The 14,182-nt window shown below is 39.2% G+C and overlaps 2 protein-coding genes and 2 long non-coding RNA genes across 7 annotated transcripts in view; 3 read left to right on the top strand and 1 right to left on the bottom strand.

Annotated features, from left to right (window-relative positions):
- Nucleotides 1–1,779: 1,779 nt before the first annotated feature.
- Nucleotides 1,780–4,717, top strand: LOC118102933. Its single transcript, XM_035149557.2, has 4 exons — nucleotides 1,780–1,883; nucleotides 2,773–2,825; nucleotides 2,910–3,266; nucleotides 3,407–4,717. The coding sequence occupies exons 1-4, from the start codon at nucleotides 1,780–1,782 to the stop codon at nucleotides 3,820–3,822; spliced, it is 930 nt and encodes a 309-aa protein (XP_035005448.2). The 3' UTR covers nucleotides 3,823–4,717.
- A 449-nt stretch (nucleotides 4,718–5,166) lies between these two features.
- Nucleotides 5,167–8,500, top strand: LOC124851365. 2 transcript variants are annotated; one of them, XR_007032415.1, is made up of 5 exons: nucleotides 5,167–5,433; nucleotides 6,169–6,297; nucleotides 6,525–6,577; nucleotides 6,665–7,024; nucleotides 7,166–8,500. It is a non-coding gene; the product is annotated as an uncharacterized LOC124851365 (long non-coding RNA). The 2 variants fall into 2 exon arrangements; XR_007032414.1 differs by having other exon boundaries at nucleotides 5,169–5,436.
- Nucleotides 8,501–9,738: 1,238 nt separating this feature from the next.
- The window catches only part of LOC124851367, an 11,847-nt gene continuing 7,403 nt past the window's right edge, over nucleotides 9,739–14,182 (bottom strand). For both annotated transcript variants that reach the window (XR_007032420.1, XR_007032419.1), the window contains one exon: nucleotides 9,739–10,412. This is a non-coding gene — a long non-coding RNA (uncharacterized LOC124851367). The remainder of the gene's footprint in view (nucleotides 10,413–14,182) is intronic.
- The window catches only part of LOC124851113, a 6,051-nt gene continuing 5,045 nt past the window's right edge, over nucleotides 13,177–14,182 (top strand). For both annotated transcript variants that reach the window (XM_047338949.1, XM_047338948.1), the window contains exon 1: nucleotides 13,177–13,310. In XM_047338949.1, coding sequence (XP_047194905.1) covers nucleotides 13,192–13,310 — 119 coding nt within the window. In that variant the 5' untranslated portion in view covers nucleotides 13,177–13,191. The remainder of the gene's footprint in view (nucleotides 13,311–14,182) is intronic.

Below are 14,182 nucleotides of genomic sequence, written 5' to 3'. Positions count from 1 at the left end.
ACAAGAGTACACATAACGTAACATAACAAAAATATATACAAAATAATTTTCATTTAAACACATGCCTACTTACATCAAAACATAATGGACAACCTAAGTGAAACCAGTGGAACATAATAATTTAACCACACATACACAAGAGAATGGTAGACAACTCTAGTAAATGCTCCTTTGTTCCATGTTATCCTACAGATGTGACATAGTGATTTCAGCATTAAACATCCTTAATAGTGAGTTTCTTCTTTTCATTAGATGAAGCACAGCAGCACCTGATGTCCTCTGCAGCAACATGGTGGAGATCGGCAGCTTCAGGCTGGTCAACATGAGGACGACCTGCACCAGCTTCATCTGCACAACACTTCATGTTTTCCTCCCTGAACTAAAGATGGCCTGCAACTGTTTAGAGTCATTGCTAAGTGTCATGGATAATATTGAGTCAATTTCTAAATTCATTATGGTTGGTAAAAAAACAATGTTCATCTTTAACTTTCTGAAATGATGCACTTTAGATATAAACCAGGCTGTCTGAGTCACCTAGAGGAACATTCAACACAAATACACAGATATGTAAAGTCATACATGTGCCAGGTTAACTCCTTAACAGACTTTTACATGGTAAAAATAAAAGTTTATTACTTCAAAGTTCATCAGATCATAATCACTTCACTTCAGTTTAGGAAATAGGTGGTGGACGTCAGCCTCAGGTTCTCTATGTGACTGTCTATTCTAGTAAAGTTACACTTCCTATAATTTATTTATACGTGACAAAAAAATACATTATTCTGCATGTCCACTTATTTAACACAATAATTCAGTAAAGTCTGCCAAAGATTAACGATGTAAAAACTGAATGTAGCCGACAGGTTTAGTTTTCACTAACACGTTACAACACATCAACACCAACACTCTGAATAAAGAGCTTGAGGAGACGTAACGCTACTTTAAACAGCTGCTCTTAAAATGCAGATGTGACTTTAAATACTCACGTTTCAGTTGATCACAGTAAATCTGTTTCTGCAGAATAAGAATCTGTGTTTGTGGTAATTATTTAAACTATTTAAATTCAACGTTACCGTACAGCCACACTAACAAAGTTCAGCTCAACGAGCAGCTGCACTAACGTTATTTCTTGAACAATAATCTAATATGACATTAGCACTGAATGTAGCGTGGGGGAAAGCGGGGATAATGAGGGATTGGAACAACGCCACCTGGGGAATCTCACCTCCAGGAAATAACTAAACTCTGGTGTGCAACAGCACAGGTTCGTGTTTATCACAGGGCAAGAGACGTGTTTTACTCGTAAAAAATAACTTTAATGTAACTCAATACATGCAAACAAAAAGCACAATGAAAAACAAACAGAACACAAATTAAACAGTTTAGACAAGAGCAACACAGGGACAGGGCTGGGACTTACCACGGCGACGAGAACCAAAGGAAGAAGGGATGGATTAATAAACTAACCACCCGTGACACCGCAGACCAACAAACCGGGTCGTGAAGAAACCACCACCACCAGGGATTGGGTCGCCGCCTCAGGCCCACAGCACCTGACCAACAATTAAAACATGTCAGTGTTAAATCAAATGGTGGTGAAAACAAACAAAACATACAAAATAAACCAATGTAAATGGAATTAGAATATTATTAAAAGTTAGGCGTCCCTCCGAGGTGGTCACTCCACGCTTGAACTCAAGTGAAAGAGAGATAACACTTCTTTAAAAGCGGAGCACTTCCTTAGAAGCCAGAACAGCTGAAGCGGCCAATGACGTCCTAATGAAGGACGTCCCTAAGGCTTGCCTGCTACTGCCGATAAAGGCTGACCTGAAATCCGTTCTACAGAGAAGGAGGAGCACGTCTGCGACTGCTGCTGCTGCCAGGTAAGGTTAACTATATCTACGTTTGAGAATCACAGGACTTTGCCGAACAAGCAGATCTCTACTTTATTGGTTAAAGTAAAAAAAATGGGACCGTGCGAGCGAGTTAGAAAAGTTTCAGGGATTTTCTCCGTCGAGATATTTCCTCCAAAATTAACATATACTGTGTGTGTGTGTGTGTGTGTGTGTGTGTGTGTGTGTGTGTGTGTGTGTGTGTGTGTGTGTGTGTGTGTGTGTGTGTGTGTTCAAAAATAGATAAATTATGAATTCAGAACAGGATTAGATTTGTGATATGACAAAGTATAATTTCAACAGGCAGCAACAGTAATATTTACAACAGCACAATATCACTGTGTGTGTGTGTGTGTCTGGGTTTTCAGTGTATCATATTTTCTCATGATATTTCATTCTGCAGTGCAAACATGCCTCGTAAAGAGAGGAGGTCCCCCTCAACAGAAAATTGTAGCTTTAAGTAGTGTCGGCATATGAGCCTTTTTCCATGTGCCCCTTTTGAAATTTTAGCACCTGCCCCTCAAAAGGTCTCTGCACGGCCCTGCTGAGGAGGAGCTTCTTTACATTCGGCCCAGGACGCGTCACTGCGCACTTTCTCCAAACATTACGTCAGAGGCGGCCATGTTAGTGTGATTTCCTTCCTGTAAATGGGACATCAAACTTGTACAGTCTGTGAACGCGTGACGAATGACAATACTGTTTCACTAACCAAACTGTTAACCAGTGACTCTGCCTTTTATTGTCCTCTCCCTTGTCCCCTGAGTTCTATACAGAAGGTTCCCTACCCCTGTATTTCACATTATACCACAGTTTGTATATCGGTTGGTTGGTTAACTGAGCTCATGAGTTTATTAGTCTTCACCTCTGTGTCCTCTCACAGAGATAAGATGATCCTGATCCTGCTGCTCATCACCACGATCTCCTGTGTCTGTGGTAAGTTCTCACCTTCACTTCATCGTCCATAAACTAAAATAATCAGAAAGTTCAGGTCCTCACTTTCCCTCTTTGTCTCCTCAGCAGGAACATTTTTTGTGAAAGTGACACAGACCGACTATCAGGCTGAGGAGAACGACAGCGTCACTCTGGAATGGACGTTCACAACCAGAAGTGACAAATCCCCCAACTTTCTTTTTGTCACGTGTAAACTGATAACAGACCACAGAGTCTCTGTTGTGTATCGTCTATATGACGGTGTTGAGGTCCCGGAGGATGAACAGTTTTCAGGACGAGTCCAGTGTGACAGAGACGTCCTCAGAGAAGGACGACTCAGACTTCATGTGTCCAGACTGAGGACTGAAGACTCAGGCCAGTACAAGTGTGTAGTGAGGACAAGATATGGCCAGAGTGCAGACAAATGCCGGCTCAATGTCACTGGTAAGTGGATTCAGTAGAGTTCAGTATTTGGTAAGATTGTCATTCATGAGCACAGGAAAATATACTGCAACTGAAAACAGATAATTAGGTTCAAGCCTGAATTGACCACATTTTAATTTTGCACTTTCTTTCCTTTACAGCCACTGTTGCTCAGGAACAACATATGACCCCAAATGTGAGCCCAGAGCCACTGAGTCAGGAAAGGTTCTACATCTTACTAGGTGCACTAATAATGACAGCAGTAATCATACTAGTAATAACAGTAGGGAAGGCAGCAGCAGCAGCAGGATGGACAGTAGCTAATGTAGTGATAAGAGTAATAGTAGTGATAGCAGCAGTAGTGATAGTAGTAATATATTCAATAGCAGTAGCAACAGCGACTGCACCAGCAGTGGCAGTATTAGGATTGTTGTTGGGAGGATCGATAATATTATCAGTGTTTGCAGCTCTGTCAGCTCCCTGGGTCCTCATCTACTCTGGCTTCAGTCAATCAAATTCAGAGAGTGGAGTAACAGCAGCAGCTACAGAAGGTCGTCACAAAATGAACTCTGACTAAATATAATAATTTTAGATTTTTTTCAATGTGGCCGATGTTTTTTCTTTTCTCTCGAAGATTAAAAAAAACATTTAGATCATCATGTGTTTTGGTGATTTGCAATCAAATCTACAAAAGCACTGGTGGTTGATCTAATATCTGAACGGACAAACATTTGACAGAATTCTAAGGACATTTACGTCAGTGTTACAGGTCTCAGGTTGAGATTCCAGAAGCAGACAAGATTTCCTGTATAAGAAAGAATGAGACAGACGGCAGGAGCTTCTGTCCCGTGTCTGATTCTTTATTCATTCAAATCTTATCTTACCAATACAAATATCCAAATACACAAAATATATCTCTACATCACTCTTTACACTTTCTTTCAAACAGGTCAAATAAAACAGACATTCTCAACTTCTCTGTTCATTCAGAGTTATTCTCAGTGTTCACAGCTATTGACCAATAAGCATTACTTGGGAATATTTCCCTTTTTTTAATCTTACTTATATATTGCAAATAAATCAGTGTAATACTGAAAAAAACCCAAACACCTTAGTTACACTAAAATATGTTGTAGCATTTAAATGGCACTTTCTTATGGCACTCTGTCGTTTGGGTTTCTTGAAGAAAATTGTACTTTCTTGATTCTTGTTGTTCTGGGTTTGTTCCCTCAGGGTCGATGCACTTATTGTAAGTAGCTTTGGATAAAAGCATCAGCTAAATGAAATGTAATGTAATAAAACTACTTTTTACCTTTTGTGAATATTAAGAATACAAACCCTGGACTTTAACAATATTTTACAGAGTGTATATGTATGTATGTAACCAACTTGTATTTCCAGGACAAAAATGTATATATTCAAATTCTATGCACTGGAGCCATTCCAGTCAAATAAAGTAAATTTTGCCTAAAGTGACTTTCCTTGTTATTTTATTTAAATGTGAGCCTGCAGATAAAATATTTCCTGTGTGTGGTGAGTTATTTAATATTTATTCTTTTCCATTTGGGAAAAAAACTCAAACTATTGTATGACTTCAAAGTGTCCACTAGATGTCAGCATTTACCTCCATATTGATGTGATTTTTATGACCATCCTCAGAGAATGAGATCAGATTCAAACAACTTGATAACTCTCCTCCTATGTCCTCGTCCTGCAAGGCCCAACAGTCTGGACTAAAAGGCAGATACAGGATATTTTTTATATTTAAGCAGAAGAAGTCTGTAATAAACATGGAGGCCACAGATGTGAGCGTTTACAGTTACATTTTCCTCTTGATGTGCTTTTCGAACCCAGACTCACGACCGTTGATGTAGCGTCGCATCGAGTTCAGGTGACTAGGGGCCGCTGTGTAAACGTAGTGTCAGGGCAGATCCGGATCAGGGGGCGCGGCCAGGTTTTTTTCCCTTCACCTTGCGGAATATGACTTTTTAAAACTTTTTCACCTGATTTCTCTGAGAATAATTAATGGATCTTGATCGGACAATCTGTTTATTCAGGTGTCAACATAATACAAAAGTACACATAACGTAACATAATCTAAATATATCCGACACAACGGGCGTGTCCTGTGACGGTTTGTTGGAACGTGTTTTACTTTCGTTTCAGTGAAGACGAGGCTGTGCAGAGGGTAGTAAGTACAATAACACACACAAACACAAACATGTATAACGGGGAAGTGAGATCTGATCACAAATGTACACAAGAGACACACTCAGGACGCATTTTACTCACTGTCGATGTTATTGTGTGTGTGTTTGCGTGCGTGTGCGTGTGTGTGTGCGCGTCGGTACGAGCGAGTGAAAGAGGTAGAGCCTTAGTGTGAACGAGTCTCGTGCAGCCTGTGAATAATGATGTGACCAGTTTAATGGAAGAATGGATCATTATGTGCGTACGTTCGATTCCCAGTGAAAGCGGGTCAGAGGAGCTGAAGAGGGACTTCTTTACTTTCGGCCCAGGACGCGTCACTGCGCACTTTCTCCAAACAATACGTCAGAGGCGGCCATGTTAGTGTGATTTCAAAACAAACGGCGAGCTTCCTGTAAATGGGACGTCACACTTGTACAGTCTGGGAACGCGTGAGGAATGAAAACACAGACAATTAATTGAACTAAATGAAGTAATGATATATAATAAATAGAATGAATGATGCCTATCTCTCACCATCCAAGAAGCGAACATACAATTTCGTTTTTACTGTTTCACTAACCAAACTGTTAACCAGTGACTCTGCCTTTTTATTGTCCTCTCCCTTGTCCCCTGAGTTCTATACAGAAGGTTCCCTACCCCTGTATTTCACATTATACCACAGTTTGTATATTGGTTGGTTGGATGGTGTTTTCATTGGTTGGTTCCTTTGATCCAGGTGGAGACTGACGGTGCCTTCAGGTGCAGAGAACACTGACTCTGCAGTAGACACAGGTTCTTATCGGCTCTGGCTCTGATCGGCAGTGATTTGAAATTTGACTTCCTGGTGAACTCATTTGGCAGCAAGGTGAGAAAGAGCCTCAGTTTTCTGTACGTTCGTGACTTAGAACATGAAGCACTGGGGGAAAGAACTAAAAAGACAAACTCCTCTACTGGCGATGAGAAAGGAGTCAGCCGCCTTCTCCTAGTGGGTTTACCCACGTTTAAAAAACCTGTGTATACCAACTAATTCTGGTTTAGAGGTATAACTGAGCTCATGAGTTTATTAGTCTCCACCTCTGTGTCCTCTCACAGAGATGAGATGATCCTGAACCTGCTGCTCATCACCACGATCTCCTGTGTCTGTGGTAAGTTCTCACCTTCACTTCATCGTCCATAAACTAAAATAATCAGAAAGTTCAGGTCCTCACTTTCCCTCTTTGTCTCCTCAACAGGAAAAAATGTTGTGAAAGTGACACAGACCGACTATCAGGCTGAGGAGAACGACAGCGTCACTCTGGAATGGACGTTCACAACCAGAAGTGACAAATCCCCCAACTTACTTATGATCATCTGTAAACTGGTAACAGACCACAGAGTCTCTGTCGTGTATCGACTACATGACGGTGTTGAGGATCCAGAGCTTCAGGATGAACAGTTTTCAGGACGAGTCCAGTGTGACAGAGACGTCCTCAGAGAAGGACGACTCAGACTTCATGTGTCCAGACTCAGGACTGAAGACTCAGGCCAGTACAAGTGTGTAGTGAGGACAAGATATGGCCAGAGTGCAGACAAATGCCGACTCAATGTCACTGGTAAGTGGATTCAGTAGAGTTCAGTATTTGGTAAGATTGTCATTCATGAGCACAGGAAAATATACTGCAACTGAAAACAGATAATTAGGTTCAAGCCTGAATTGACCACATTTTAATTTTGCACTTTCTTTCCTTTTACAGCCACTGTTGCTCAGGAACAACATATGACCAAAACTGTGAACCCAGAGCCACTGGGTCAGGAAAGGTTCTACATCTCACTTGGTGCAGGAATAATGACAGCAGTAATCATAATAGTAATAATAGTAGCGATGACAGCAACACTACTAGGAATGCAAGAATATACAGCAGTGATAACAGTAATAGTAGTGATAGCAGTATTATTTTCAATAGCAGTAGTAGTATGTTCAATAACAGCAGCAACAGCAGCAGTTACAGCAGGATTGCTGTCGGGAGGATCGATATTATTTGCAGTGTTTGTAGTTCTGTCAGCTTACTGTATACCCACCTGCTCTAGCGTCAGTCCCTCAAATTCAGAGAGCGGGAGTGACAGCAGCAGCAGCAGATACAAAATGTGTCCAACTAAACTCTCTATCTAAATACAATATTTTTGATATTTTCAATGTGGCCGATGTTTTTTCTTCTCTCTCGAAGATTAAAAAAAACATTTAGACCAACATGTGTTTTGGTGATTTGCAAACAAATCTACAAAAGCACTGGTGGTTGATCTAATATCTGAACAGACAAACATTTGACAGAATTCTAAGGACATTTACGTCAGTGTAACAGGTCTCAGGTTGAGATTCCATAAGCAGATCAGATTTCCTGTATAAGAAAGAATGAGACAGACGGCAGGAGCTTCTGTCCAGTGTCTGATTCTTTATTCATTCAAATGTTATCTTACCAATACAAATATCCAAATACACAAAATATATATCGACACTTTCTTTCAAACAGGTCAAATAAAACACACATTCTCAACTTCTCTGTTCATTCAGAGTTATTCTCAGTGTTCACAGCTATTGACTAATAAGCGTTACTTGGGAATATTTCCCTTTTTTTTTATCTTACTTATATATTGCAAATAAATCAGTGTAATACTGAAAAAAAACAAACTAGTTTAAACTAAAATATGATGTAACATTTAAATGGCACTTTCTTATGGCACTTTGTAGTTTGGGTTTCTTGAAGAAAATTGTACTTTCTTGATTCTTGTTGTTCTGGGTTTGTTCCCTCAGGGTCGATGCACTTATTGTAAGTAGCTTTGGATAAAAGCATCAGCTAAATGTAATGAAATGTAATATAATGTAAATACATGAGCTGAGCTTGCAAAAAACTACTTTTTACCTTTTGTGAATATTAAGAATACACACCCTGGACTTTAACAATATTTTACAGAGTGTATATGTATGTATGTAACCAGCTTGTATAACCAGAGAAATTGAATTTATTCAAAATGAAATGCACTGGAGCCAAAACCTAACACATTCCAGTCAAATAAAGTAAATTTTGCCTAAAGTGACTTTCCTTGTTATTTTATTTAAATGTGAGCCTGCAGATAAAATATTTCCTGTGTGTGGTGAGTTATTTAATATTTATTTTTTTCCAGCTGGGAAAAAAACAAACTATTGTATTACTTCAAAGTGTCCACTAGATGTCAGCATTTACCTCCATATTGATGTGATTTTTATGACCATCCTCAGAGAATGAGATCAGATTCAAACAACTTGATAACTCTCCTCCTATGTCCTCGTCCTGCAAGGCCCAACAGTCTGGACTTAAAGGCAGATACAGGATATTTTTATATTTACAGAAGAAGTCTGTAATAAACATGGAGGCCACAGACGTGAGCGTTCGGTCATTTCAATAACAAGTCAATTCAAAGTGCTGTTACATAACATATGAAAGACACCATGAGAAACTGGAAAGGCAACATGAGCTCATACAAGAACAGAAGCATTTAAAAAGGACATTAAAAGAGTTGAATAGAGAGTTGAAGAATGTAAAAGTAAGAGAAGAGAAAAATGCTACGAGAGAAGTTGAATTGTTGTTTGGGTTTGTCTCTTTGGAGTTCAGAGTTTTCCTGAAGCAGAATTCTGTTTCTGGGTTTGCTCTTTGTAATTTCTACAGTTTCCTTGATCAGATGGATCCGATCGAAATGTTCAAATATGAGACGAGCAAAGTCAATTCAATAAGAAACACATTAAGAATTCAAGAAGTGACACAGATTTCTTTGGTCTTCAGCGTTTGTCTTCAATGAAAACACAAACTAAGGATAAACACAATGACAGAAAAGAGTATAAATATACACACCTTCTTTGTGCGTGTCCTCTGCAAAGAATATTTCTGTGAAACAGGATCCTTTATACTTCTTTGTCCCCCCCTCTGGACCGGTCCGTCCTGTTCACCTCTTTCATGAGACATATTTGTTTAAATAAAAACAAGGAGTCTATTTTCCTTCTAGTTGAAACACGAGTTTGATCGTCCATCACATCTCATTAGTTGTGAGTCAGAGTTTTGTGTGCGGTTCAAAGTGAAACTGGTTAAAAGAGTATTTCCACTGCTTCATGAATCAGCAACAAGAGAACTGAACCATGAGCAACAGGAATATATATCTATAATTAGATTTAAGCTGTGGGGTAAGAACTGAGTGGAGCATCAGACAGAAAACTAATGGTTCATCTGATTGTGGCGGCCTCACCTCTGGACCACTATATACAGACAGATAAATAAACTCTATGAAGTAGTTTTTTAAAAAGTTTTTGAACCTTAAATGAATAATTTATTATCTTTTTACAATGATTTACTTTAACTGATCCTTATGAACATGAGACAAAATAAGAAAATCTGTTTTTTAAACAATCTGTTTATTGAGTTGTGGGGCTGTGTCACATTGACAACTAATGTTCCTGCTGAGGGGACACAGAGGGAAAAGTGAGGACCTGAACTATCTGCTTATTTTAGTTTATGGGCGATGAAGTGAAGGTGAGAACTAAACACAGACGCAGGCGGTCAGTGTGACGAGCAACAAGATCCAGGGGATCATCTTCTCTCTGTGAGTTATTTGGTTCAGCTGTTTCGAAATTAAGAGACTGAGGAAAGAGCTCTACTGAGATCAAATTACTGATCTAATATTTTGTGAAATAATGCTGTAACGTGGGAAGCTACATAAATATTTTGTACACATGTAAAAGGTTTTGTAGCTGTGCAACTGTGTAATATACATTTACTAGTAATATTTTGTACATGTATAAAAAAGGTGTCGTGGCAAGTTTGGCAATGGTAACCGATCGTTTCCAGTAAGATGAAGAAAGTTGTTCTTCCTGTTCTGCTCATCTGTTAATCAAATGATGTTCCTCATGTCTGCTCAGGTAAAGGTGCGGCAGCTTTATCACTGTGTCACATTTCAATAACAAGTCCATTCAAAGTGCTGTTACATAAAATATAAAAGACACCATGAGAAACTGTAAAGGCAACATGAGCTCATACAAGAACAGAAGCATTTAAAAAGGACATTAAAAGAGTTGAATAGAGAGTTGAAGAATGTAAAAGTAAGAGAAGAGAAAAATGCTACGAGAGAAGTTGAATTGTTGTTTGGGTTTCGTCTCTTTGGAGTTCAGAGTTTTCCTAAAGCAGAATTCTGTTTCTGGGTTTGCTCTTTGTAACTTCTACAGTTTCCTTGATCAGATGGATCCGATCGAAATGTTCAAATATGAGACGAGCAAAGTCGAAGTCAATTCAATAACAAACACATTAAGAATTCAAGAAGTGACACAGATTTCTTTGGTCTTCAGCGTTTGTCTTCAATGAAAAACACAAACTAAGGATTAACACAATGACAGAAAAGAGTATAAATATACACACCTTACTTTGTGCGTGTCCTCTGCAAAGAATAAAACTTTCTGGGACACCGCAGCCTTTGTATTTCTTTGTCCCCGCCCCTCTGGACCGGTCCGTCCTGTTCACCTCTTTCATGAGATATATTTGTTTAAATAAGAACAAGGAATCTTCCTCAACCATCTCTACATTGCATCTCATTAGTTGTGAGTCAGAGTTTTGTGTTGACGCGGTTCAAAGTGAAACTGGTTAAAAGAGTATTTCCACTGCTTCATGAATCAGCAACAAGAGAACTGAACCATGAGCAACAGGAATATATATCTATAATTAGATTTAAGCTGTGGGGTAAGAACTGAGTGGAGCATCAGACAGAAAACTAATGGTTCATCTGATTGTGGCGGCCTCACCTCTGGACCACTATATACAGACAGATAAATAAACTCTATGAAGTTTTTTTTTTTTAAGTTTTCGAACCTTAAATGAATAATTTATTATCTTTTTACAATGATTTACTTCAACTGATCCTGATGAACATGAGACAAAATAAGAAAATCAGTTTTTTAAACAATCTGTTTATTGAGTTTTCAACATAATACAAGAGTACACATAACGTAACATAACAAAAATATATACAAAATAATTTTCATTTAAACACATGCCTACTTACATCAAAACATAATGGACAACCTAAGTGAAACCAGTGGAACATAATAATTTAACCACACATACACAAGAGAATGGTAGACAACTCTAGTAAATGCTCCTTTGTTCCATGTTATCCTACAGATGTGACATAGTGATTTCAGCATTAAACATCCTTAATAGTGAGTTTCTTCTTTTCATTAGATGAAGCACAGCAGCACCTGATGTCCTCTGCAGCAACATGGTGGAGATCGGCAGCTTCAGGCTGGTCAACATGAGGACGACCTGCACCAGCTTCATCTGCACAACACTTCATGTTTTCCTCCCTGAACTAAAGATGGCCTGCAACTGTTTAGAGTCATTGCTAAGTGTCATGGATAATATTGAGTCAATTTCTAAATTCATTATGGTTGGTAAAAAAACAATGTTCATCTTTAACTTTCTGAAATGATGCACTTTAGATATAAACCAGGCTGTCTGAGTCACCTAGAGGAACATTCAACACAAATACACAGATATGTAAAGTCATACATGTGCCAGGTTAACTCCTTAACAGACTTTTACATGGTAAAAATAAAAGTTTATTACTTCAAAGTTCATCAGATCATAATCACTTCACTTCAGTTTAGGAAATAGGTGGTGGACGTCAGCCTCAGGTTCTCTATGTGACTGTCTATTCTAGTAAAGTTACACTTCCTATAATTTATTTATACGTGACAAAAAAATACATTATTCTGCATGTCCACTTATTTAACACAATAATTCAGTAAAGTCTGCCAAAGATTAACGATGTAAAACTGAATGTAGCCGACAGGTTTAGTTTTCACTAACACGTTACAACACATCAACACCAATACTCTGAATAAAGAGCTTGAGGAGACGTAACGCTACTTTAAACAGCTGCTCTTAAAATGCAGATGTGACTTTAAATACTCACGTTTCAGTTGATCACAGTAAATCTGTTTCTGCAGAATAAGAATCTGTGTTTGTGGTAATTATTTAAACTATTTAAATTCAACGTTACCGTACAGCCACACTAACAAAGTTCAGCTCAACGAGCAGCTGCACTAACGTTATTTCTTGAACAATAATCTAATATGACATTAGCACTGAATGTAGCGTGGGGGAAAGCGGGGATAATGAGGGATTGGAACAACGCCACCTGGGGAATCTCACCTCCAGGAAATAACTAAACTCTGGTGTGCAACAGCACAGGTTCGTGTTTATCACAGGGCAAGAGACGTGTTTTACTCGTAAAAAATAACTTTAATGTAACTCAATACATGCAAACAAAAAGCACAATGAAAAACAAACAGAACACAAATTAAACAGTTTAGACAAGAGCAACACAGGGACAGGGCTGGGATTTACCACGGCGACGAGAACCAAAGGAAGAAGGGATGGATTAATAAACTAACCACCCGTGACACCGCAGACCAACAAACCGGGTCGTGAAGAAACCACCACCACCAGGGATTGGGTCGCCGCCTCAGGCCCACAGCACCTGACCAACAATTAAAACATGTCAGTGTTTAATCAAATGGTGGTGAAAACAAACAAAACATACAAAATAAACCAATGTAAATGGAATTAGAATATTATTAAAAGTTAGGCGTCCCTCCGAGGTGGTCACTCCACGCTTGAACTCAAGTGAAAGAGAGATAACACTTCTTTAAAAGCGGAGCACTTCCTTAGAAGCCAGAACAGCTGAAGCGGCCAATGACGTCCTAATGAAGGACGTCCCTAAGGCTTGCCTGCTACTGCCGATAAAGGCTGACCTGAAATCCGTTCTACAGAGAAGGAGGAGCACGTCTGCGACTGCTGCCGCTGCTGCTGCCGCTGCTGCCAGGTAAGGTTAACTATATCTACGTTTGAGAATCACAGGACTTTGCCGAACAATCAGATCTCTACTTTATTGGTTAAAGTAAAAAAAATGGGACCGTGCGAGCGAGTTAGAAAAGTTTCAGGGATTTTCTCCGTCGAGAAATTTCCTCCAAAATTAACATTAGACCCAATGCAATAGCTCTGAGAGGTTTCAGAGTAACATGTCTGCGGAGCAAACAATTTCTACTTCCTTTTGATATAAACATCATGTATGACAACCTCCATTTGTGGCTTTGAGAAAAGCTTTAGCAAACTCAAAGTAGCTTAACAACTGTATTTTTCGCACTTTCGCTTTGCTACGTTTTCTGCCGTCACCATTCGACCTACTTCCCCATATACTGTGTGTGTGTGTGTGTGTGTGTGTGTGTGTGTGTGTTCAAAAATAGATAAATTATGAATTCAGAACAGGATTAGATTTGTGATATGACAAAGTATAATTTCAACAGGCAGCAACAGTAATATTTACAACAGCACAATATCACTGTGTGTGTGTGTGTGTCTGGGTTTTCAGTGTATCATATTTTCTCATGATATTTCATTCTGCAGTGCAAACATGCCTCGTAAAGAGAGGAGGTCCCCCTCAACAGAAAATTGTAGCTTTAAGTAGTGTCGGCATATGAGCCTTTTTCCATGTGCCCCTTTTGAAATTTTAGCACCTGCCCCTCAAAAGGTCTCTGCACGGCCCTGCTGAGGAGGAGCTTCTTTACATTCGGCCCAGGACGCGTCACTGCGCACTTTCTCCAAACATTACGTCAGAGGCGGCCATGTTAGTGTGATTTCCTTCCTGTAAATGGGACATCAAACTTGTACAGTCTGTGAACGCGTGACGAATGACAA

Source organism: Hippoglossus stenolepis, chromosome 23 (genome assembly GCF_022539355.2).
Source record: "Hippoglossus stenolepis isolate QCI-W04-F060 chromosome 23, HSTE1.2, whole genome shotgun sequence".
In the NCBI taxonomy this organism is placed as follows: Eukaryota; Metazoa; Chordata; class Actinopteri; order Pleuronectiformes; family Pleuronectidae; genus Hippoglossus; species Hippoglossus stenolepis.
This window is presented reverse-complemented; position numbering and strand designations above follow the sequence as displayed.

Excerpts from the sequence above, each read along its gene's own strand:
- LOC118102933 (XM_035149557.2), top strand. The coding sequence starts at position 1,780 with ATGAAGGACGTCCCTAAGGCTTGCCTGCTACTGCCGATAAAGGCTGAC. Across the intron at positions 2,826-2,909 it reads CACGATCTCCTGTGTCTGTG|CAGGAACATTTTTTGTGAAA; the intron begins GTAAGTTCTCAC and ends TTGTCTCCTCAG. Across the intron at positions 3,267-3,406 it reads ATGCCGGCTCAATGTCACTG|CCACTGTTGCTCAGGAACAA; the intron begins GTAAGTGGATTC and ends TTTCCTTTACAG.